Raw genomic sequence first — 23,121 nt, forward strand, 5'->3', positions numbered from 1 at the left:
CCTAAGTGTTTTCCATCACATACTAGTTACTTTTATTTTGTGTTAAGATTAGACATGTTGTTACATGTAATTGTTCTTTGATTATTCATCTTTAGCCATAGATATGATAACTTGGCAGTTGATTTGTATCTTGAATTTTAATTGCTTGCTTTTATATTATTTCATTAAATTGGTCTTATTTGAAATGGTCTTGAATTTTCCTTTTCCTGTCTCTGCATGATGAACTTACAATAGCATTATTAATGATTTTTTTTCTGAATAAATTTCTAAAATTAGTTTTTAATTGGCTATTTTAGATGGATCAATATAATTTAGAATTATTCAAAAATTTAAAAAGATGGTAACAGTGACCTAGAAAAAATTAATAACACAGTATTTTCAAATGCATGGTTGATAATGCACTTAGATTTGAGGGTATTTAGCTTAGACTAAATAAATTTGTTGGTATTGTGATAGCTGTGTCAATTATTTGAATTTGTTGAACCATAGATGAACTCTTATACTAGCAGGATCAAAATTTGTGACATCTCTTTTTGAACATATGATTTAATTAAGATATTTCAGATTAGTTAAAAAGACAATTGTTTCCCTAGCTTTAGCAAGGAGATCAGAAAAAGTATCCTCATGTTGGCTTGTGTTATTTGGGGAAATAAATCTGTGAAAATATTAGGTGGTCTAACGTTTGAGGTCTTGGTTATTGCTCGTATGTCCTGGGAGATCTTGTAGTGATTTATTTGCTGAGGCAAGAATGAAACAAATGTTGGTGTCACTAATGTTCAGGAAGGGAGTCATTTAGGTACTGTATGACTCTAACCCTGCCTTTTAATCTCTTTTATTTCTCTGTATTCCTCAGATTATTATTATTGATACCATGTGCAATAACTTTCCAGAGTCCTATTTCAATCTTGAGAATTCATTCAGGTGTTAATAATACATGTCTCAGTCTTATCCATAACCTTTTGGGTTCATTGCTTGAGATTTGTCTACTGTACTCTTTTTGAAGTCTTTTACTGTGGAATTGTTGATGATGTGAGGGATATATTGCCTCGCCTTTTCATATTGTATTTCTGTGTTTGGATTTGAGCATCCTAGGCCAAGTGTTTGGTTGGAGGTTTTACTCTGTTGTGTTCTTTCAGTTGAAATATTTGTATTATTTAGGCAAGACTGGACAGTGGCCAGATTGTGTTTTCTTGCCACTGAACTGAGATTGTTTTCTTGGTAGTAAAACATCCACTTAGTTTATTCAGTTTATTCCTTTTTCTATTGAGGATGATTAGGTAAATACCAAAGTAAACAAACAAAACTCCCCAAATGACCAGGACAAAAATGGTTACTATTTTCTTGGTCTTTGGAGAGGGTAGCTATGTTTCCTTTCCAGAGCAGAGTTTCTTTGTTTGTGCCTTTGTTTGGTTAGTTGTTTTAAGTGTGAACTGGTTAGGCCAGTGTGACATGGATCAGTAGGAGAGATGAGTGGAAGAGTGGTCAATCTGGCCTCTGAGCAGGACCTCAGTACAGAAGAGTAGACTTAATGTTTTATTTGTAAGTTCCCCTACTGGATCTAGACACTGGAATACCAGGGCCTTGGAAATGAATCTTGAGGCCTGAACTTTATGCTACTGCATATGTCAGGAGACTTGGCTTGAATTGGATATCCAAACCCTGTGCTGCCACCCTACCTGTCTCAAGGCTGATTTACTGACTTCTGGCATCTACTTCACCACCTGGAAATATTTGCATGGACCCAGAATAGCTAACAGAACTCTTTGTTTTCCCACTATTCATATCTGGGTAGAGAAAAAAAAAGCCCTAGTCAACTGGTTTGTGACACAGATATGGCTATGTCCTTTTTCTGGATTCACACAGGTGTGAGCAGTTCTGAACAAGGACCTCTGCTGAAGAATGCTCGAACTCGCCGGGCGCTGGTGGCTCACGCCTGTAATCCTAGCTACTCAGGAAGCTGAGATCTGAGGATCTCTGTTCAAGGCCAGCCCGGGCAGGAGAGACCGTGAGACTCCTATCTCCAATAAACCACCAGAAAACCAGAAGTGGCGCTGTAGCTCAAGTGGTAGAGCACTCGCCTTGAGCTGAAGAGCTGAGGGACAGCGCCCAGGCCCAGAGTTCAAGCCCCACGATCGACCAAAAAAAAAAAAAAGAATGCTGGAACTCAGTTACAGAGTAACCTGTGTGTGTGTGTGTGTGTGTGTGTGTGTGTGTGTGTGTGTGTGTGTGCGCGCGCACATGTGTGCATGTCTGTACACATGTGTGTGCCAGTCCTTTGGCTTGAACTCAGGCCCTAACCACTACCTCTGAACTTTTGTGCTCAAGGCTAGTGCACCATCACTTGGACCATATTAATGCTTCAAACTGTCATCCTTGAATCTCAGCCTCTTGAGTAGGACTATAGGTGTAGTGACTGGTGCCTGGCTCTAGAGACACTGTCTGGACCAATGTTGGGCAGATAAGCCTTTCTTTTTAAGTTCTTGTATGTATTTTCCTCTACCCTTTGTCTATGGTTTTGTTTCAGATCAAATTTTGGTGAACAGAGTTGTTTCCTGGGTGCTGTCCTATAGTTTCAAAAAACTTTATTATGTTTTATATAGTCCTCTGGGTTTTTAACCTCTTATCTGAATACTAAGGCTTCAGCAGATAGACCTTTGTCTATGCTTGGGTAAAGAATTAATATTGCTGAAGGATAACAGAAATGAGCGACTTAATTTGCTGTCATGCTAACTAGATTATTTGTATTTTAAAAGTAAACTTATTTTACCTTATAAATCACTGATTAATCTAATTTAAAGTGTTTAGTGAAGTGAATAACTGAGTAGTGAGGGAGCTTTTGAGCATTAGTCATTAAAATTTAGCACATATGGTCTAACTAGATGCCAGAAGTGATAAAAGTAATATGCTGTGAAAATTAACAGAAGACTGATCCATTATTTATAATTTGGGAGAATGGGAAGGATATTACATGTAGGTAGCACTTGAACTGAGTATTGAAAGATAAAGTTTTTAGGAGTTGCATGGAGTTTGGGAAGATGCATGTATTTGGTGTTAGAAGGAAATGGTAATTGGTATTTTAGTTTGACAAAAGTGTATTCCCTAGACTTATGGTCTATATTGAAGAGAATGTACACCTTTATTTCTCCTTTCTTTTTAAAGTTTAATGACAGTACAGGACTAAAATGGCATTAAAGCTACTAGGAGAAGTAATGCAAGAAGAGATGACAGAAGTGAACGTGATTTTTTAGATATGAAAAGCTGGGGCATAATTGATTTATTTCAGTATAGGAAGTGGAAACATACTTGGAGAAGGAGAATCTAAGTAGAAGCATATTAACTCAAAGAATTCAGAAAAGGCTCAAAATTAAAAGCATCATGTATTTTTGAAAATGAGATGAAGGATAAAATTAAAAAGAGATTTGTTTAATTTCCTTAATGTCTTTACTTAGAACCTTGAATAAATCAAATTGGTGTTAGAAAATAGTTACTGTCTTTGTCAGTGGATCAATCTAATGGATTTATACTTAAATGGCATTACTGGAAGGTTAATAGAGACTTCTGTTGTTGAGGCTTCTTGGAGTCATGCCTTTGAGAGGGGTATCTTTTCCCTGGCCCCTCCTTGAGTCTCTTTGCTTCCTAGTTATCATGAGATGAATAGCTTTTTCCTGTCATGCTCTTCCTTCAGGATACTTCTGACTTGCTTCAGACCTAAAACCAATGGAGCCAGCTGGCTATGGACTGAATCCTCTAAAAACCATGGTCCAAAATAAATCTCAGCTCCTTAGGTTGTTTTCTCTCTGGTATTTGTCACAAGGATAAGTCTGACTAATATACTTACTAAATCTAGACTGTTTTCAGTTTCCTTCTCTCCAATCTCAGTTTGTTCCTCTGGTGTAATATTTAGGCCTAGAATATTCTTGCCCTTTCATCTAGTCTTCAGTGCCTGCTAATGTACAGTTCATGTTCGCTATGATGGAGAGTATGGCAGAAGTTTTCAATGTGTTATGTCCGTGGCTATTTTACAAACCAATGTGATTTTTACAAATGTGTAACAGTTCAGGTGGCTTTACCACCATATGCTCTTACTGAAAACAGTAGCCTGAAAGTAACAGATGTGTCTTTCTCATATAGTAGTGCAGAGGTTGTATATTTGCTCAAAAATGATGTTAAGGAACTAAGCTTTTTTTTTTTTTACTCTAAAGTTTATATTTTTATCTATAGGCCTTCAGAGGATTGTTTCACCTTCAGTCATCAAATAATATCCAGATAGGAAAAAGAAATGCAAGAAAGAAGAGGTCTTTACTACATACGTGTGTGTGTGTGTGTGTGTGTGTGTGTGTGTGTGTTTATTTGAGCTTTTCTTTCCCCTGTAAGAAATGCAAGAAAGAAGAGGTCTTTACTGTGTGTGTGTGTGTGTGTGTGTGTGTGTGTGTGTGTGTGTGTGTGTGTGTGTGTGTGTGTGTGTGTGTGTGTGTGTGTGTGTGTGTGTGTGTGTGTGTGTGTGTGTGTGTGTGTGTGTGTGTGTGTGTGTGTGTGTATTTATTTGAGCTTTTCTTCCCCCTGTTGAGACAGGTTTTACTATTTAACCCAGGCTGCCCTGGAACTTGTTATGAATAGCATAAGCTGTTCTATTTTATATTTCTGCCAGCAGTGTAAGAGAGTTCCAATAATACTTGTTTTCAGTTCTGTTTAAGCATGGCAAAATAATATAAAATTTACTATTTTTACCACTTTTTGTTTTAGTGTAAACTAATTGTTCAGTATCCCATTGTACAATTGTGCTATTTCCACACATGCATACAGCTTGGTAAAATTAATCTCCTCCATTATTTTCCTAACTCCCCTTTTTCTTTTTTTCAGTTTCTAATGGGCTTCATTATTCTATTTTTCATACATGTATATGAAGTATTTTGATCATGATCACCCACCCACATGTTCACATTCCACTTTGTACCATTTGTTGGAGATGCTTTGTCAACATGTGTATTTGGCATTTCTGTAGAAAATCAATAGGCTGCAGCTTTTCTGGGTTTATTTTTGGAACTTCTGTTAGTCTACATGCTTGTTTCCGTGCCCGTACCATCCTGCTTTTTTTTTGTTTGCTTTTGGTCATACTAGCATTTAAACTCAGTTTTGTGCTTTTTAGGTCAGTACTCTACTACTGAGTAATATGTCCAGTCCTCATGCTGTAGTGTTTTTAACTTTTTTGATTTTGAAGTTTGAACTCAGGGTCTTAAATTTTCTAAGTAAACCCTCTACCACTTCAGCCACACCTCTCCTAGCTCTATATGCTTTTTATTTTTTCAGGTAGTGGGATTTCACACTTTTGCTGGGGCCATAATCTTCCTATCTCCACTTCTGGAGTTATTTCTGTAACAGCTGTGAACTACCAGCTTGTTTCTTGAGATAGGATCTTGATAACTCTTTGCCTAGGCTGGCCTCAAATAACTATACTTCTGATTCTGTCTCCTAAATAGCTGAGATTACATGCATGTACACAATACCTATCTTAACTATTTTAAGTATATATATTACTAATTTGACAGATGGATAGAAATGTTCATCCTCTAAAACAGAAGTTCTGTACTTATTCAACAGAGACAGAATGCTGACTGACTTGGATATCCCTCCAGTATTTGTCTTTTTGTGAGTAACTTATTTCACTGAGCATAATATCTTCAGGTTCTTTATGTAATTACCTAATCTCAAAGAAAAAAAGTGAGAGAAGGGATGGGTTAAGAGAGATGGGTGACAATGTTGTCAGACACTTTGTACTGATATACTGTTTTGTAGAATGGGAACTTCTTTGTACAACTACTTAAAGATAATAAATAAAAATAAAAAAATAAAAAAATCTTCAGGTTCATATATGTGATAGTTGGTGATAGGAATTTGTTCTTTTTTTTTAAAAGCTAAATAATATTCCATTATGCATTTGTCCACTGGTGGACACTTGAGTTGCTTCCATCTCTTGGCTCTTATGCATGTGGCTGTAATGAACATGAATGTGCCACTACTTTTCTTTTGAGATTATGCTTTAAATTTGTTTGGATATATTCCCTCAAGTTGTATCTTTTTTTTTTTTTTTAACTTTTTCTGACTAGACCTAGGGCCTCATCGTGCAAAGTAAGCAAGCACTCTACCACTTAGCTATACCCACAACCTTCTACTTTTTTTATGCATATCATTTGTCCATGAAACTGTGCTTTATTTGAATGTAGTTATTTTAATTGTCACTTTTAGAAAGGTTATGTGACTTTTCTCCAGTCATATAATCACCCTTTTTCTAATTCAACATTTATTTAATTCATCTTCTGAAAGGATGTACCTCTTTTCTATGAAAGCAGGAATAAATTTCTAGTTAAGAGATACTCTGGAGGCTGGGAATATAGCTCAGTGGGAGCATGCCTAGCATGCTCAAGGCCCTGAGTTTGATCCCCAGTTCCAAGGAAGAAAATTACAGGTGTTTTTAAAGATTTTTAAAGGTGTTTGAATGAATGTTCACTGTTTTATTTTATATAAAGATAATTTCAGTAGCTATGAGAGAACTTTAACAGATTTCAACACATTGACTTGTGAATGTTCTCTTAGATGGAGTTAATTTAATGCCTGTTATTTACCCAGTGGAAACTATGTTTATATATTTTCATGCTAACCCTTTAATCTGTTTCAATTACTATAAATATTCCCTCCTTTTTAACATTATTTTTTACTGTTTTTCACTAGTAAGTTCGTAAGTCTGTAGTTCATTTCTTTAAAGTTAAGAAATTATTTTCCTTTAATAATTTGAGTACATATTCTAATCACTGTTTTATAAATGAAAAGTACTGAAGCTTATAGAGTCTGTCATGTGACTATGTGACTATGACAGACTAAGTCTGTCTCTGAGGCACTATGTAAGCCAGAGATTTAACAGCCTTTTCAGTAGTCTTTCCTCTAGGATAAGTCTTAAGTCCTATTTGCAAAGAAATGATTGTGGAAGAAGCACAGCTATCAGTAACTACTATATAACTACCCTTTGTATTGTTTGTTTCCCTTGTCCTCAAATTTAATGTAGATCTAACTCTGTAAGGTTCAGTCTGTACATATTTGAGTGCTAATGGTTGGTTAGTTAACTTTGAGTTGGATGTTTTAATGTAGTTTGACCTAGGTAGTATGTTGTAACCAAACTTAAATAAACTATGATATATATAAATGCTAGAGCTAAATAAGACTGAATATTAAGAAATAGTTCCAATTAGAGGATATCGTGAAAATACATTTGTTATTCTATTAAATGAAAAATGAAATCATTTTCTGTCTGGATAAATTTGATTTTGTGTGTGTATGTATGTGCACGTGCACATGTGCTCAGATACTAGGGCTTGAACTCAGGCCTTGTACTCTTTTTAAAAATTATTATTGTAATTTTATTATCTTTAAGTAGTTGTACAAAAGAGTTACAACTGAATGAGAGGGAAAGAGGGAACAGCTCATACTAAGCACAAGGAAAGAAAAGTAAATAACACTTGATGTGGAAGAAATAATTGTATTGTCAAAGCTCATGACAATTTGCCTTGTGAAGATTAAAATGTGTTTGTAACTTTAACTAAATATCACTATTCCACAATACTGTGAAATATGTGAAATTTATGTAATCACCTAATCTCAATTTAAAAAAAGAAAAGAAAAGAAAAGTGGGAGAAGGGATGGGTTTGGAGCAATGGGTGACAATGTTATCAGACACTTTGTACTCATATACTGTTTTGTAGAATAGGAACTTCTTTGTACAACTATAGAAAGTCAGTTTATGAGTACAATGCATCTTAATCAGTCTCATTTTCTATCTCAGCCAACAATGCCCAATCCCACCCATTTTTGGTCTGAGACAGGGACTCAAACTTGGTACCTAATGTTTTTACTCATTGGCTAGCACTCTACCAATTGAGCCAGCCACAGCTTCAACCCCTCAATTTTCCTAGTTTCATACACACACACACACACACACACACACACACACACACACACACACACACACACACACACACACACACACACACACACACACACACACACACACACACACACACACACACACACACACACACATTGAATATTATGATTACATTCTTTTTTTCCCTTTTTTTTTTTTTTTTGTCGGTTGTGGGGCTTGAACTCAGGGCTTGGGCGCTGTCCCTCAGATCTTCAGCTTAAGGCTAGTGTTCTACCACTTGAGCCACAGCACCACTTCTGGCTTTTTCTCCTTATGTGGTGCTGAGGAATCGAATCCAGGGCCTCATGCATGCAAGGCAAGTACTCTACCACTGAGCCACCTTTCCAGCCCCTTATGACTGTATTCTAACTCCCTTCTTCTCTTCAGTGGATTCCTTCCCTTTGAATTTACCCCCTTGCTACAAATTTATTTAAATTTGACGTGTGTGTGTGTGTGTGTGTGTGTGTGTGTGTGTGTGTGTGTGTGTGTGTATGTGTGTATGTGCACGTGCGGGCACGCGTGCTTGCATGCACATGCAGGTCCTATGGCTTGAATCAGGATCTGGGCACTCTCCCTTTCCTTTTGTTGTTGTTGAAGACTAGAGCTTTACCACTTTAACAACTGTCTTACTTCTGAATCTCATGGACTTTGTGCCCAGGCTGGTTTCAAACCATGATCCTCAGACCTCAATTTCCTGACTAGATAGGATTACAGGTGTGAGCTACTGGTGCCTGGTGTAAATTGAACACTCTTTTGTTGTTGTTGTTTATTGACACTGCTTTGAAATAACCATAATAATAATTTCCATCATTGCTTTACCAACCATATCTTATTTGGGCTATCTAGCTTCAAGGTAAAGGTATTAAGAGAAAAATTTTCTGGAAACGATTTCTTTTTTGGAGGGGGGGTCTGGTCGTGGGGCCTGAACTATGGGCCTGGGCGCTGTCCCTCAGCTCTTTAGCTCAAGGCTAGCACTCTACTACTTGAGCCACAGTGCCACTTCCAGCTTTTTTCTTTTTGCTTATGTGGTGCTGAGGAATCGAACCCAGGGCCTCATGCATGCAAGGCAAGCGCTCTACCACTGAGCCACCTTCCCAGCCCCTGAAAACGATTTCTTAAGAATACAGATTTTAAAAGGAACTGTGTTCAGTAGCAAATCTGTACTACTTTTGAAGAAGCTGATTTTTAAAGAACACAAGATACTTTGATACCTTGATATTTATTTAGTATTGAATAATAAAATCTTTTTTTTTAATAGATTATCTATCTCAAGGAATAGATCTTTCTGGAATAGAAGTAATAGAAAATGATCTACTTTTCATTGCAAGAGCTCGACTCGAAGTGGAAAATCAGGCTAAGCGTCTGCTCGAACAAGGTGTAGAGACTCAGGTAACTAAAAAAAGAAATCAATTTTTTAATTTTAAACACAGGATACAAATGACTATCTTTTTAAAAAATACAGTTATATGTGACTATATTATATCACTGAAGAGCTATATCTGAAATTGCATTGGAGAAGTAGAATGTACTTAAATATTAGAAAATTTATTTAAACTATTTTGATATTTTCTAAAGTAGGCACAAAGATTTCTAATATATAATGTGAAATCTATTTTCATGTGATATGTGTATGTAGACAGTAATAACTGTGGAGTATGTCTGTTTTGTCCAAGACATCCTTTCAGTAACCCAATAAGGTTATTACTGTTATTGTATTTTGTTAAAGACAAGAGGGCTAGTAAATGAGATTATTTGGATCCAAACTTTAATGGTCTAGAAAATTGAATCCTTAGCCAGTGCCATACTTTAAAAAAAAAAAAGAGTTGTGATTTCTCCTAAGGTATTGTTTCTCCATGCTCAATTTTCTGAATTACAAGAAACCCAAAGGTGTTGGTATATTCAAATCAAATTAGGGGTTGGGAATATAGCATTTGTAAGGCAGGCTCTAGTTTTGGTTTGATTTCTATACAAGAAAAAAAATAGAAAAACAAAAATGAAACTCAAAAAGTAAAGTGAAATTGTGTCATTTCTACATTTGTATTATACTGAATATTTTGACTTAAATATAATTATGAATATTAAGAATTTTTTTTATATTTTTAGTTAGGAATTTCATCTTGTATATTTTTATTGCACAAAAATAATATTGTTAGTATTAAACAGTATTGTTAGTGTTTAAGTACTATTTAAATCAGAAAAGTGCTTATTTTATGATTCCTCCTTAGAATTTTTGAAATAGACTATTATTTGTTATATATACATATTACTTCATAAAAAGTGAACAAATTTATGTGTATATAAAAATGAAATCAAAACCATAGCCAGAAAGAAGTTATTACGGGCTTTCCTAGAAACTCAGTTCTCCTATTTCCCCAAAGGTAAGCATTACCCTACCTAATAATACTTGAAGTTAGTTTCATCTCTTTAAAATTTGTGCCAATTATGTTTTAAATTTTTTTTAAATTGTCTTTATGAGGATAAAAATTTTATACTCTTTAAAAGTAAGTTTTCTTATTACATTATAAATGAGAAATACATTTTGAGATCCTTGAAAGGTAGGGGGGAAAACTCTTTAAAGACACTGTGTTTGAATTAAATAGGAAAGAATAGTTTCTTTCCTAGGCAGTGACTGCTTGGTTTGAATTTGTATCCTCTTATCCTATATATATTACACTTTGAGGGGATTTTAGACTGGAAAATAACTGTGATTTGTGATTCTTTTCTTAATGTGGTTGCTTTCACTTCCTAACACCTTTGTTTCTCCTATATATTCATCTAAGACTTAGGCAGTACTATTTTCTCTTTAATTCAAATCTCATATCCTCCTGTTAATCAGTGTCCACAGAAGAACGTATTTTCATATATTGAATTCACAGTTTCATACATACTGCCCCGAGTATGAGTTTATTACCCTAACATTCTTAATTTTTTCTCTTCTTTTTTTGTGGTTCTGGGGTTTGAACTCAAGGCTTTATGCTTATTAGGTAGTTACTCTACTGTTTGATCCAAGCCCGAGAACTTTTGAAATAGGATTTGCCTTTTTGCCAGGACTGGCTGGACCATGATCTTCCTTATTTAGGCTTCCTGCATATCTGGGATGACAACTATACCACCACAGTCATCACATTGTTAAGATGAAGTTTTGTGGACTTCTTTTTTTTTTTTTTTTTGCCTGAGTTTGCCTTGAACTATGTCCCTGCCCAATTTGTGTAGCTGGATAACAGGTATATCCCACCATACTCGTCTACTATTTCAGATGCATTCTTGTGAATTTTTTGCCTGAGCTGGCCTCAAACCACTATTTTTGCCTGTCTCTGCTGCCTAAGTAGCTAGGATTATAGGGGTAAGCAGCCAGTACCTAGCTTATTCTCCCCTTCTTTTAGATCTGGTTTCCACTATCATTACTATTTATTGTCATGATTAGGATTTGGTCATGTCTCTCCTATCTCATTCTTTGACTGTAGAGTCCTAATTTTTTCCCTGTTTTCTCCCCATTCTGATTATAACACATAATTATTTTATTCATGTAAAACATGAATCTTTTATTCAGAACATCTGTTATCTTTACTACTAGTTTTCTATTCTGTCAACCATATTTCTGTCCTCTTTTCTGGGTCTACTCTTGTTCTGTATTAAACTGATTTAAGATCTGGCTATTTGTTCTAATTAGTGATTCATGAACGTTAGCATGCCTAAAAATATCTAGAAGGACTTCTTAAAATGTAGATAACTGAGGCTTAAAGTCCAAAGTTTCTGGCTCATTTAAGTCTGAAATAAAGGACTACTACCCTCAGTGTTACCCTCAAATTCCTTTACCCTTGTGTTTCTACTAAGTCTGCCCAGCAGTATGGCCTCTGTGGGTCATTGAACATCTATCCCTGTTTTTGCTTCCCTGCCAAGGCTATTCAGTGTTGTTTAAAAACAAAACAAAAACCAGACAACTGCAAGATTAATATAATTAAAATTTATGGTTCTTAAATGCAGCTGGGATCTCATTACTTTTTAATATGACCAGATCCCTCTTTCATTTCACAAATGGCTATTTCAAATCTTCTTTTAAGTCCAGTCCTTTTTTAAATTGACATATATAATATTGTCTCACTCCTGCAAAGAAAATCAAGGCCATGAGACATGAATTTAATTCAATTTCCTGACAGCTTCATTCTCAAAGATGCAAATTCATCTCATCATTTATCTTCCTTACAAAAGTCTAATTTCATGCCATGCTTAAGATGCTAGTCCTGAACTTTGTCTTCTGCTTCTCTAAATCTTCAGTTTTTCTGCTTTTAGCAGCATACAAAGATAATCAAGTTCCTCCCACATTTGAAGACTTTAGCTGATTGTTTACATGGCTGCTATTCTAGTCTCTTTACTTCACATCAAATGATTTGGAAGAATGCTCTTACTGTCTCCATTTCTTGACATTCAGGTAGCCCACCATTTATTCTGGTTCCTAATATCTACTCATAATCTACATTTAATTATGTCATGATTGACCACCAAATTTCTCAAAAGATGATCATTTTTGCTTCTCTCAGAATTTTCACTTCGGTGATCCATTCAGCTTCTTGGCACCCAAATATCCCCTGATTTCTTTTTCTTTTCTTTTTTCCTTTCATCCCCCCCCCCCCTTCATTTCCAAACAACTTCTGGCTACTTTAATGTTTGTGCTTCCTATTTTCTGAATTTTTTTACTCTAAATAATTTTCATTGATATTACATCTTCCCATTTGCTGATAATTTTCAAGTCTCAACTTGAACCTCAATCTGGGCTTCTTTTCTAAATTTGAGATTCATATATATGCGTGCCTCAGGATGCTTGCATTTGGTTAATGTTTGCTTATAAACAACAGAGTCTGGGCTGGGAAGTTGGCTCAGTGGTAGAGTGCTTGCCTTGAATGCACGAGGTTCTGGGTTCGATTCCTCAGCACCACACAAGCAGAAAAAAGCCAGAAGTGACACTGTGGCTCAAGTGGTAGAGTGCTAGCTTTGAGCTGAAGAGCTGGGGGACCACACCCAGGCCCAGAGTTCAGGAACCATGACAGACCAAAAAAAAAAAAAAAAAAAAAAACCCAACCCAGAATCTACTTATCTACTTAGCAAATTTTAGTTAACAGGTGTTCATTATAGGCTATAATATGGAGAGCTCAAGGAAAAGCCATACTCTCTCTCTCTCTCTCTCTCTCTCTCTCTCTCTCTCTCTCTCTCTCTCTCTCTCTCTCTCTCTCTCTCTCTCTCTCTCTCTCTCTCTCTCTCTGTGTGTGTGTGTTTGTCAGTACAGAGAAGCATCGTTAGTGTGTGTGTGTGTGTGTTTGTCAATACAGAGAAGCATTGTTAACCTAGGCAATTTGGAAGCTACTTTAGTCTTCAGAGTTGGACAAGTTGGTCCAGTATTACTCTTCTGTGTGTGTTTGACTATTTTTCCACACAGTTGATTACTTCCAAGCTATCTGGCCTCTGATAGGATCCAGATCAACAAAATCAATTCCCTCTTTTCTGCTTTTTACTCTCAGAAAGCTTAGACGTAGACATTCAAGCCTGTTAAAACAAATGGAAAAAAATCTACATACTTCCATGACCAAACTTAGAAAACAACAGAAGTAGGAGTGGTATAGCCTTTGCCTTCTAAGTGTCAAACAGAGCTGGGAGTGTGGCTCCAGTAGTAGAGTAGCTGCCTAAGAAGTGCAAGTCCCTGAGGTCAAACTTTAGTACCAAAATTAAAAAAAAAAAATCTCACACAGATTCTTCTGGGTAACAGAACTTAAGTTTATATGAAACTTATTACATAAGATTCTCAGACACAAGAGCAACCTTCTCAGAATATTAAGAAATGTAATTGTCATATCTGTCTGTCTGTCTCTTCTATGCTCATTAGCTTCAGTAAAGCAGCAATATCCACCTAGGAAACATAGGAGGCCAGCACCTGCACTTGCTGCAGAGTGGGATAGCAAGTAGTTTAGACTTTGTAGACCATTCCATTTCATTCATAACTGCAGATTCTGCTGGGGAGTAGAGCAGTGGAGATGTGTAGCCTCAGGCAATATGCAAATGAAATCTATGACATTGTTCCATTATTTACAAAATAATGAGTCAGGGAAGTAATAAGGGCCAACTTCCTGTTTCTTGAGTCCTTATTAGGTAAAAGGAGCAAAGGAGCTCTCTGGAGTGTCTTTAATAAGGGAACAAATCATATTCATAGGATTCTATCTTTATGACCTGATTACCCCAAATACCCCACTTTCCTAATAGTAATCATCCATGACTTTAGGATTTCCACTTGTAAATTTGGAGAGCAACACCAGTATTTAGGCCAAACCAGCTTGCTAGATCATTTTACTAATGGGAGAAAATGTACCAAGGTGCTAAAACTAACATTAAGGTTTAATTCACACAATTTACTGTGCTTCTTGTCTGTAGATTGATACTTGAATTTGTAGAATCGTTTATTTCTGAATTTAGTTATGTGTATCTATCTTCTTCAGATCTTGTTTTCTGGGTTATTTTCACGAAGTCAGGTTTTTGGATTTGCGGAGTTAGAATTATGAAATCCCTGATCAGTAATGTCAATGGGATAATTCTTCTTGGGAAGCAAATATCAGTGAAAGAATTGATGTTTGGAGGCTAGTTCCTTTGTCTTGGGAGCAGCAAGACAAGTGTCATCGGTGAGCATATAGTATAGGAATTAGGAATGGAAGCATCTTTTATTGGATCCCTGGTCTTCCCTGAAATATCCCAACTTCCCGGAGCCGGTGGGACTTGAACCCACAATCAGCAAAAGGAGTTACCAGCACTCAGTCAATCTGGCTAGAAGCTTTTATTAGCCACATGGCATCTGTCTCCAGCTCACAGAGAAGAGCCATTTGCTTTTCATGGGGGATTTTTATAGGAAGGGATTTCACGTAGGTGATGTTTGCCAAAGCAAGCAAGCAAGGTTACAGAAGCAAAGCATAGCCTTGAGACCCAAGAGCATAGGCAAACATAATCTTGACTTGTTCAGCATGAACAATACTATCAATGCTAATGACACAATTGATACTTGGTTACAAAAAGTCAAAACATACTCTTGGATTACAGAAGTCAAAACATAACCTTGGGTAGGGGTAGTCTATTTTACAGAAATGAGTTTTTATTATAAACTCCTGACTAATACAGCAACTCAGTACAGCTGATGATAAGCCTCAAGCTTGTCAGTGCTTGAGAGGGAGGAGAGATGTTTGTTTGCTTTTTAGCAAGGATGGAAAGGGCTGGTCAGCCTTAGCTTTAGCCTGGAGTTTTTCTTTACCAAGAGGTTTTCCCCTTTATCAATAATTCTGTTCTGTTTTCTGATTTCACATTTTTGTTCTCATGGATATCCTTCTTTTCCAAGGGAAAGAGGCTCAGGGGAGAGTAAATTTCCTGCAGCAGGAGGAAGTGAGGCCAGACAGCAGGAGGAACTTTCTGCCAGTGAATAGTAACTCAGATACCTTGAATTTTTGGTAGGGATTATCACATTCCCTAGGCTATGTTACTTTATGTTTGTTATCTCAATCACTGTAACACAGAATTATCCACTGTCTATGTAGTTAAACTAAGACATGCACAGATTAGGAAATTAGCTAAAGATTCTTGTGGTGGAATCATCTAGTCCATCCTGTTCCTTATGGAATTATTTCATAACTTGTGTGGCAGTTTATATTGAAAACAGAATTTTAAAAATATTTTATTATTATTAAGGTATTGTATAGAGGGATTACCATTTCACAATTCAGGCTCTGTGTACATTTCTCTTTTGAACAATGTTTCTCCTTGACTTTCCCCTAGTTTCCTGCTCCTTATAGTGTATACTGAATACCAGGATTGCATAAATTTTACTTTGGAAATCTCCATATGAGGAACTAATATTGGTCCCTTAGTATTCCGTAGAAGTTTCCATCTCTGGCCAACTTTTTTTTCCCCATGCTTGGAAATGACAACTTTGTATTTTCTGTTTTCTACAAGCTTTTCCTTCCTCCCAGTATCCATGTTGCTCTGAGGAGTCGGTTCCCTTTTGTTTGACTGAGAGGTTTTTCCCACCACCTGCTCTGCATGTTATTTTTATTTATTTTGTAAAACCAAAGATCCTCCTGGTTTTTGCATTTTAGTATTATTGTGTCCCTTTAACTAGTTTCTCGCCATGGGCATTTAAAGGCTGACTTTTATGTTGCTGCCCCATGCGCTTTCTTCTAGTGTCTCACGTTCTCTTTTTTGGAATATTTTCTCCATTTTCTACCTTTCTTCCAGCTTCCTTTCTTCCTCCTTTTGTACCTTCCTGCCTTCCTGCCTGCCTTCCTCCCTCCTTCCCTCTCTCCCTCCTTTCCGCTTTGTATTGAAGCTGGAACTTGGAGCCATGGTGTGTTCTTTTTTGCTCAAGACTGGGGCTCTACCACTTGAGCCAGCACCGCTCCACTTCTGGACTTTTTTTGGTTAATTGGAGTTAATTGCCTCATGGACTTTCAGCTTATACTGGCATCCAAGTGTAATCAACTTTGATCCTTTTAAGGTGTCAGAGTCAACTTGCTGATTTTAAGGTCCTGCCCTGTGTCCCTACCTGTTTACAAAAATCTGTTAAGTTTCTGTTTCCCTGATGTTGTGTTGTTTTCCTGGTTTGACATACAAATTCCTGCCCCAGTTCTAACAGTCTCCTTACACTCTTTCTCGGAATGTGACTCTTCCCCCAATTCCTGTAGTCCATGTAACACCTTCATAACACCTCTTCTCAGAACTGACCCTACCTCCAAATTCCCATAGTCTATGTAATGTATAATGTAACCCATGTGACCCGTGTGACTACTCCCTAAAATTCTGTTTAAATTCAGCCTATACCTGTCCATGGCTACTGCCTCCATTCCTGTTTGGAGCAGTCAGGCAAGTCTATCCTCCAGTAAAGCCTTGAGCTTGTATTGGTCACTCCTACTTGCCCCTCATTTCTTACAATCCTCAGATCTCACTTTCCCTAGTTACTAGCTAGAATTATAGGCATCAGCCTCTGGCACCTAGCTCCATTTCTTATTAGAATATATACTGCAGCTTTTACCTATTTCGTTCTCAAGTTGTAGATTTCAGTTCATCAGATAGTATATCTATATAATTAGTATTGTAAATGAAAACTAAAAATAAAATTACAGTGTGTATGCTGTATGTGTTTGGGTGGTGTGTGTGTGTGTGTGTGTGTGTGTGTGTGTGTGTGTGTGTGTGTGTGTGTGTGTGTGTGTGTGTGTGTGTGTGTGTGTGTGTGTGTGTGTGTGTGTGTGTGTGTGTGTGTGTGTGTGTGTGTGTGTGTGTGTATTGTGCTGGTCTTGGGGCTTGAACTTAGGACCTGGGTGTTGCCCCTCAGGTTTTTCATTTTTTGTTCTCTTTTTTTTAAACCAAAGTTAGTGCTCTACTGCTTGAGCCACAACTCTACTTAGTGCATAGAGTCTCATGGACTTTACTGCTTGGGCTGCCTTTGAGCCTTGATCTCAGATCTTACCCCATGAGCCACCAGCCCCTGGCTTTAGTTCTTTAATTTTGAAGTGCTTATTATATTCATGAAATATTATACTCAACTGGTTTATAGGCTCATATCCTAAATAATGAGGAAGTTTTGAAAAGTTATGTTATGACTTTTGCAGTAATATATTTCTGACATTAATTTGATTTCTCAATGTTGATGACCCTCTTGTATTGAGTATGTAGTTGGTGGCCATCATTTTCAATATTAGAAAATTATAAAAGTTAAATAACAGTCTTTAATACTGTCTTTATCAAATGTAAATACTGTAGTAGTTTAAAACATTAGAAATTCTCCATTTTTGTTATCTTTAGCAACTTAAGATGGTTTGGCTGAATGCTGTTAAATCAATGAGATCTTTTTAAATAAAAGCAAATTGTTGTTGCATAATTAAATTACTTTAAAGAACCATGCTATTTCTGTTACTTTACTGAATTACACTTTGACTGTACTTTGGTGATATGTTATCCCCCCGCCCCTTTTTTTTGTGATAATGGGGTTTAACTTCAAGGCCTCACGCCTGGTGACAAGTATTCTCACTTAAGCCATACCCCAGCCCTTTTTGGCTTAGTTATTTTTGGAATAGAGTCTTGAAGTTCTTCCTGGACAAGCCTAGAGCTGTATTCTGTTTTATGGATTCTGAGCACCTGGATGACCAGTGTGCCATCATGTCCATCTGTTGGTTTAGATGGAGTCTTACAGACTCTCTGCCCAAGCAGGCCTTGAAGTGCAGTCCTCCAGATCTCCATCTCCTAAGGAAATAGATTTACAAGTATGAGTTACCATATCTCATGGTATGTTGTTATTTCTGTTTCATTGCTACTCTGCTGTGAATATATGTTATATTATTATTATATATTATATATTATAATATATATTGATATTACTTGTTGATATTAGGAAGTGGACCTTTGGGAAGTACTTAGGTCATGAGGGGGAGCACTCATGAATAGGATTATTCCTCTTATAGAAGACTTTTTCCATGTGTCCCCAACCTTTCCCTCTCATCCTAGTCCTCATTTTACTGAGCATAAGAAATATATCCTTGTATGAATCAGAAAATGTGCTTCATGAGACACTCCCATCTGCTAGGACCTGGGTTTGAACTTCCAGCTTCTAGAACTATAGATAATAAATTTCTTTTGTTGATAAGTCACCCAGTTTATGATACATAGATACAGCAGTTCAGTGTAAAACCATTTCCTCATTATCGGAAACAACTGTTTAATAAAAGAAAGTGCAGTTTATTTAGCATCCCTTTCAAACCAACCTTGTTTTAGTAAGTATAGATAACCTATTTGAACATTACACTGTTTTCCTAATTCATTGCATAACTGTGCTGTATTCATTTGTAGGTTTTAAATAGCTTTGTAGCTTTACAAAATCCCTACTACAGTATTACAGAATTTCTATTTTAGAAGACATGAGTTAAGTGAATGCTTAGATACAGAGGAACTTTATTCCTTCCTACATAAAAAATGTAAGTAAGCGTCCAATCTCACCTGTTATTTCTGTATGGAAAAGCCTTATAATGAAGCTTTATTATTTATATATGGAAAAGATCACTGTAGACATCCTTGCCATTTTATAAGAATTTGGAAACACTGATGATTTGGGGCCCATCTTGTGGGGAAGCATAATATGTCACAGTATTAAAAAAATTTGTATAATCAGTCTTTGTCACAGCATGGGTCAGTTTATGCCAGCCATCTACAGCATTACCTACATCATGTCTCTCATTTTTCTTCATTTTACTGACTCTCAGAATCTTTCGTTGACATTAGTCAGAGAAAGATGGATACAGAGAGAGAGAGAGAGAGAGAGAGAGAGAGAGAGAGAGAGAGAGAGAGAGAGAGAGAGAGAGAGAGAGAGAGAGAGAAGGGGGGCAGGGAGGCAGGGAGACAGGGAGACAGAGAGACAGAGAAAAGACAGATAAAAGACAAAGTACAGAGCCAAGAGAGGGACAGAGACAAAGAGAACACCTTATAACCTTTTCTTTCTTTTTTCTTTCTGGTTTGCAACAGACTCCATTACTTCAAACTTTAACTAGCTTTCAAAAATAGGTGATAGAGATTTTGATCTGGATGAGTTCCTGTATCACCATAGATACCAGGCCCCCACAGTGAATTTATGACATTTTAATTAGTAAGATGGCTTTAACTTGTGAATTACAAGATTTCCCAGTAAATAAGTACAGAATTTTATAGAGATTTTTATTGGATGAAGAAGACATGCTTGTGTTTAGAGGTCATCAGGCAAGAGGGTCTCTGTTCACCTCTTTCAGAGAGGTATTAACCTGTCTGTAACCTCTTCTCTGCTGATGGTTTCTAATGATTTTAAACATCTATGAACTTGCCTTTTACTAAGACAGATAAGCCCAGGTGTTTATCTGTTATCCACCAAATATACCATGAGAACATTTTTGAGGATAGTTCTCTAAAATAACAATGTAAAATTGAAGTTGAGCAGATAAATGTTCAGAAGATAATAAACATAGCATATAGTATTTTTTTTTAACATCTGTGATTGAAAATTCTGAATTTGTGTTAAATGTGACCTATGAAAGTTAAAATTCTTTTTTGTTGGTAGTGGGGCTTCAACTCAGGGCCTAGGTGCTGTCCCTGAGCTTTTTCATTCAAGACTAGGGTTCTACCACTTTAAGCCACAGCACCACTTCTGGTTTTCTGGGGGCTAATTGGAGATAAGAGTCTCAAGGACTTTCCTGATGGGTTGGCTTCAAACTGGAATCCTCTCATCTCAGCCTCCTGAAGCTAGGTTTACTGGTATGAACCACCAGTGCCTGGCCAAGTTAAATGTTTTCTTTAGCTTCAGAAAGAAGTTCTGGCAAGGTTGAACCCATTAACTATAAACTTAAGCAAGCATATTTTTTAAAAGTCTTTTATAGCTTAACAAACACCACTAGTAGACTGTGGCAGTTGATTTGTCAAGCTTTAAATCTAGCTTTCTTTCTTTTTTTTTTTTTTGTCGGTCGTGGGGCTTGAACTCTGGGCTTGGTGCTGTCCCTGCGCTCTTCAGCTCAAGGTGAGCGCTCTACTGCTTGAGTCACAGCAACACTTCCCGTTTTCTAGTGGTTTATTAGAGATAAGAGTCTCACGGAGTTTCCTGTGCTGTCTTTGAACCTCAGTACTCAGATCTCAGCCTCCTGAGTAGCTAGGATTACAGGCGTGAGCCAACGGTGCCCGACAAATCTAGCTTTCTTATCTTTAGCTACTTTAGGTTTTTTTGTTTTGTTTTTAGCTTGCTTTATAAACTCTAGGACTATAGGATAGATTTCATCATTTGAGATTACAGAAACTTTTATATGTTTGATTCCAGTATTGTTTCTACCACTTAATTAAGTACAGACTTTTAATACTTTTTGTGATTGAGACAAAGTATCAGTACATCTTTATGAGTTACATTAGGATATATATATTATATATGTATAAATATACACACATATATATACATAAAATAGATCATTTAATGAGGATAACAAACATTTCATTTTCTTTAGACATGAATTATTTTTATATATTGGGGGTTTCCTACTCTTAGTAATTTTAAAGTAAACCATAGCTTGTTTTAACCAAGACCTCATGTGCTATAGAAAAACCCTCTTTCTGGGGCTGGGAAGGTGGCTCAGTGGTAGAGCGCTTGCCTTGCATGCATGAGGCCCTGGGTTTGATTCCTCAGCACCACATAAGCAAAAAGAAAAAAGCCAGAAGTGGCACTGTGGCTCAAGTGGTAGAGCGCTAGCCTTGAGCTGAAGAGCTGAGGGACAACGCCCAGGCCCTGAGTTCAGGCCCCACGACCGGACCAAAAAAAAAAAAAAAAGAAAAAAAGAAAAACCCTCTTTCTGGAAGGCGGCCCATGCAGGTAATCTAAGCTACTTAGAAGGCTATAGGAGGATTGGGATCCGAGGCTTGTCCTGGCAAAGACTGTATTGGAGCCATAGATCAAGAAGTAGAATGTTTGTCTAGCAAGAATGAAGCTCTGAGTTCAATCCTTGGTACTGTCAAAAGATAAAGACACCTCCTGTCTGTGCTATGGTGCTTCCCTTCTCTTTTTCTTTACTTCTTTCTGACCATTTCTCTCCACTTCCTAGTTTCTAGTGACCACTATTCCATTCCATTCTACAACATTAATTTTTAAGTTCACACAAATTAATGACAACATGTAGTATTTGTCTTTCTGTGCCTGGCTTATTTTATTAAACACAATCACCATTCCATCTATGTTGCTGCAAAATTGTGGAATTTCATTCTGTTAATTGTTATAGTATCTCCAGCATTGTTCTTTTTGTCAGGATCCCTTTGACTATTCAGGGCCTTTTGTACTTCCCAATGAATTTAATTTTTGGATTGGTGTTTCTATTTCAATGAAAAATGATACTGGGATTTTGATGACTATTATGCTGAATTGTTTTCAATAGTGTAAGATTCAACTGATCAGTTAACTTGGGAGGCCTTTCCATCTTCTAGTATCTTCTTCACTTTCTTCAGTATTTAAAGTTTTAACTGTGTTTAGGTTTGTTCCTTAGGTATCTAATTTTTTTAAGATGATTGTGAATGGAATTGTTTTTTTTTCTCAGCATGTTCGTTATGTATGCATAGAAAAGGAACCTGTATTTTAATGTTTACTTTGTGTCCTGCTTCTTTGCATAAAGTGTTTATCAAATCCAAGAGTATTTTGGTAGAATCTTTAGGTATCTAAAGAGAGATAATTTGACTTATTCCTTCCCTATTTGAATCACTTTTCTTCATTTGTATTGTTTTTTGTCTATCACTACATTAAATAAATAGATATTCTAATCTTTTTCAGAACTTTAGGGGAAATGTTTTCAGTTTTTCTCTTATTTATGTTAGCTATCCATCAGATTCTGGAATATATTGGGGGGGCTCTTTATTATTTTCTTGTTTATAATCTATTTAAATGGTTCAGTTTTGGTATTTCTTGTGTATCATTTCTTCTAGTTTTTTCAGTGTATTTTAGCCTTGGTTTTCAAAATATGATTATTCCCCTGTTTCCTTAGTATTGTTCTGATATCCCCTTCTCCTGATTTCTTTGTTTTTTGTTGTTTTGTTTTTTGTTTTTTTGTTTTAGGTCCAGTCATAGGGCCTGAACTCTGGGCCTAGGCGCTGTCCCTCAGCTCTTCAGCTCGAGGCTAGCGCTCTACCACTTGAGCCATAGCGCCACTTCCGGCTTTTTTCTTTTTGCTTACGTGGTGCTGGGGAATCGAACCCAGGGCCTTAGGCATGCAAGGCAAGTGCACTACCACTGAGCCACCTTCCCAGCCCCTATCCTGATTTCTTAATGTAAGTGTTCATAGCTATAAGCTCTCCACTTGGTATTCTTTGCTATGTCCCAGAGGCTTAGTAATGTTTCCATTTTCATTTTACTCTAGGAATTTTTTGGTTTCTTCCTTTATTTCTTCAATGACTTACTGAACTGTTTAGTCTCATGTTAGAATATTTTCGGTAGTTTGTCTTGTTACTGATTGCTAGGGTTTTTTCCCCCTATCTTCTTATGATTTTTGTAGTGTTTGTTTCTACCTTAGTTCTTCTTTATTTATCTGTTAAGCTTTATGTTTTCCATTATTTTCATAGTTGAATTTATCTTTCTCTTTTGTATGTTGTAG

General features: G+C 36.6%; 1 protein-coding gene across 1 annotated transcript in view; it reads left to right on the forward strand.

Annotated features, from left to right (window-relative positions):
* The window catches only part of Cog5 (component of oligomeric golgi complex 5), a 207,024-nt gene that overhangs the window by 67,371 nt on the left and 116,532 nt on the right, over window positions 1-23,121 (forward strand). The window contains exon 7 of the mRNA XM_069996235.1: window positions 9,231-9,361. Coding sequence (XP_069852336.1) covers window positions 9,231-9,361 — 131 coding nt within the window. The remainder of the gene's footprint in view (window positions 1-9,230; window positions 9,362-23,121) is intronic.

This window comes from Dipodomys merriami, unplaced genomic scaffold (genome assembly GCF_024711535.1).
Source record: "Dipodomys merriami isolate MVZ:Mamm:240054 unplaced genomic scaffold, mDipMer1.0.p SCAF_5, whole genome shotgun sequence".
Classification (NCBI taxonomy): domain Eukaryota; kingdom Metazoa; phylum Chordata; class Mammalia; order Rodentia; family Heteromyidae; genus Dipodomys; species Dipodomys merriami.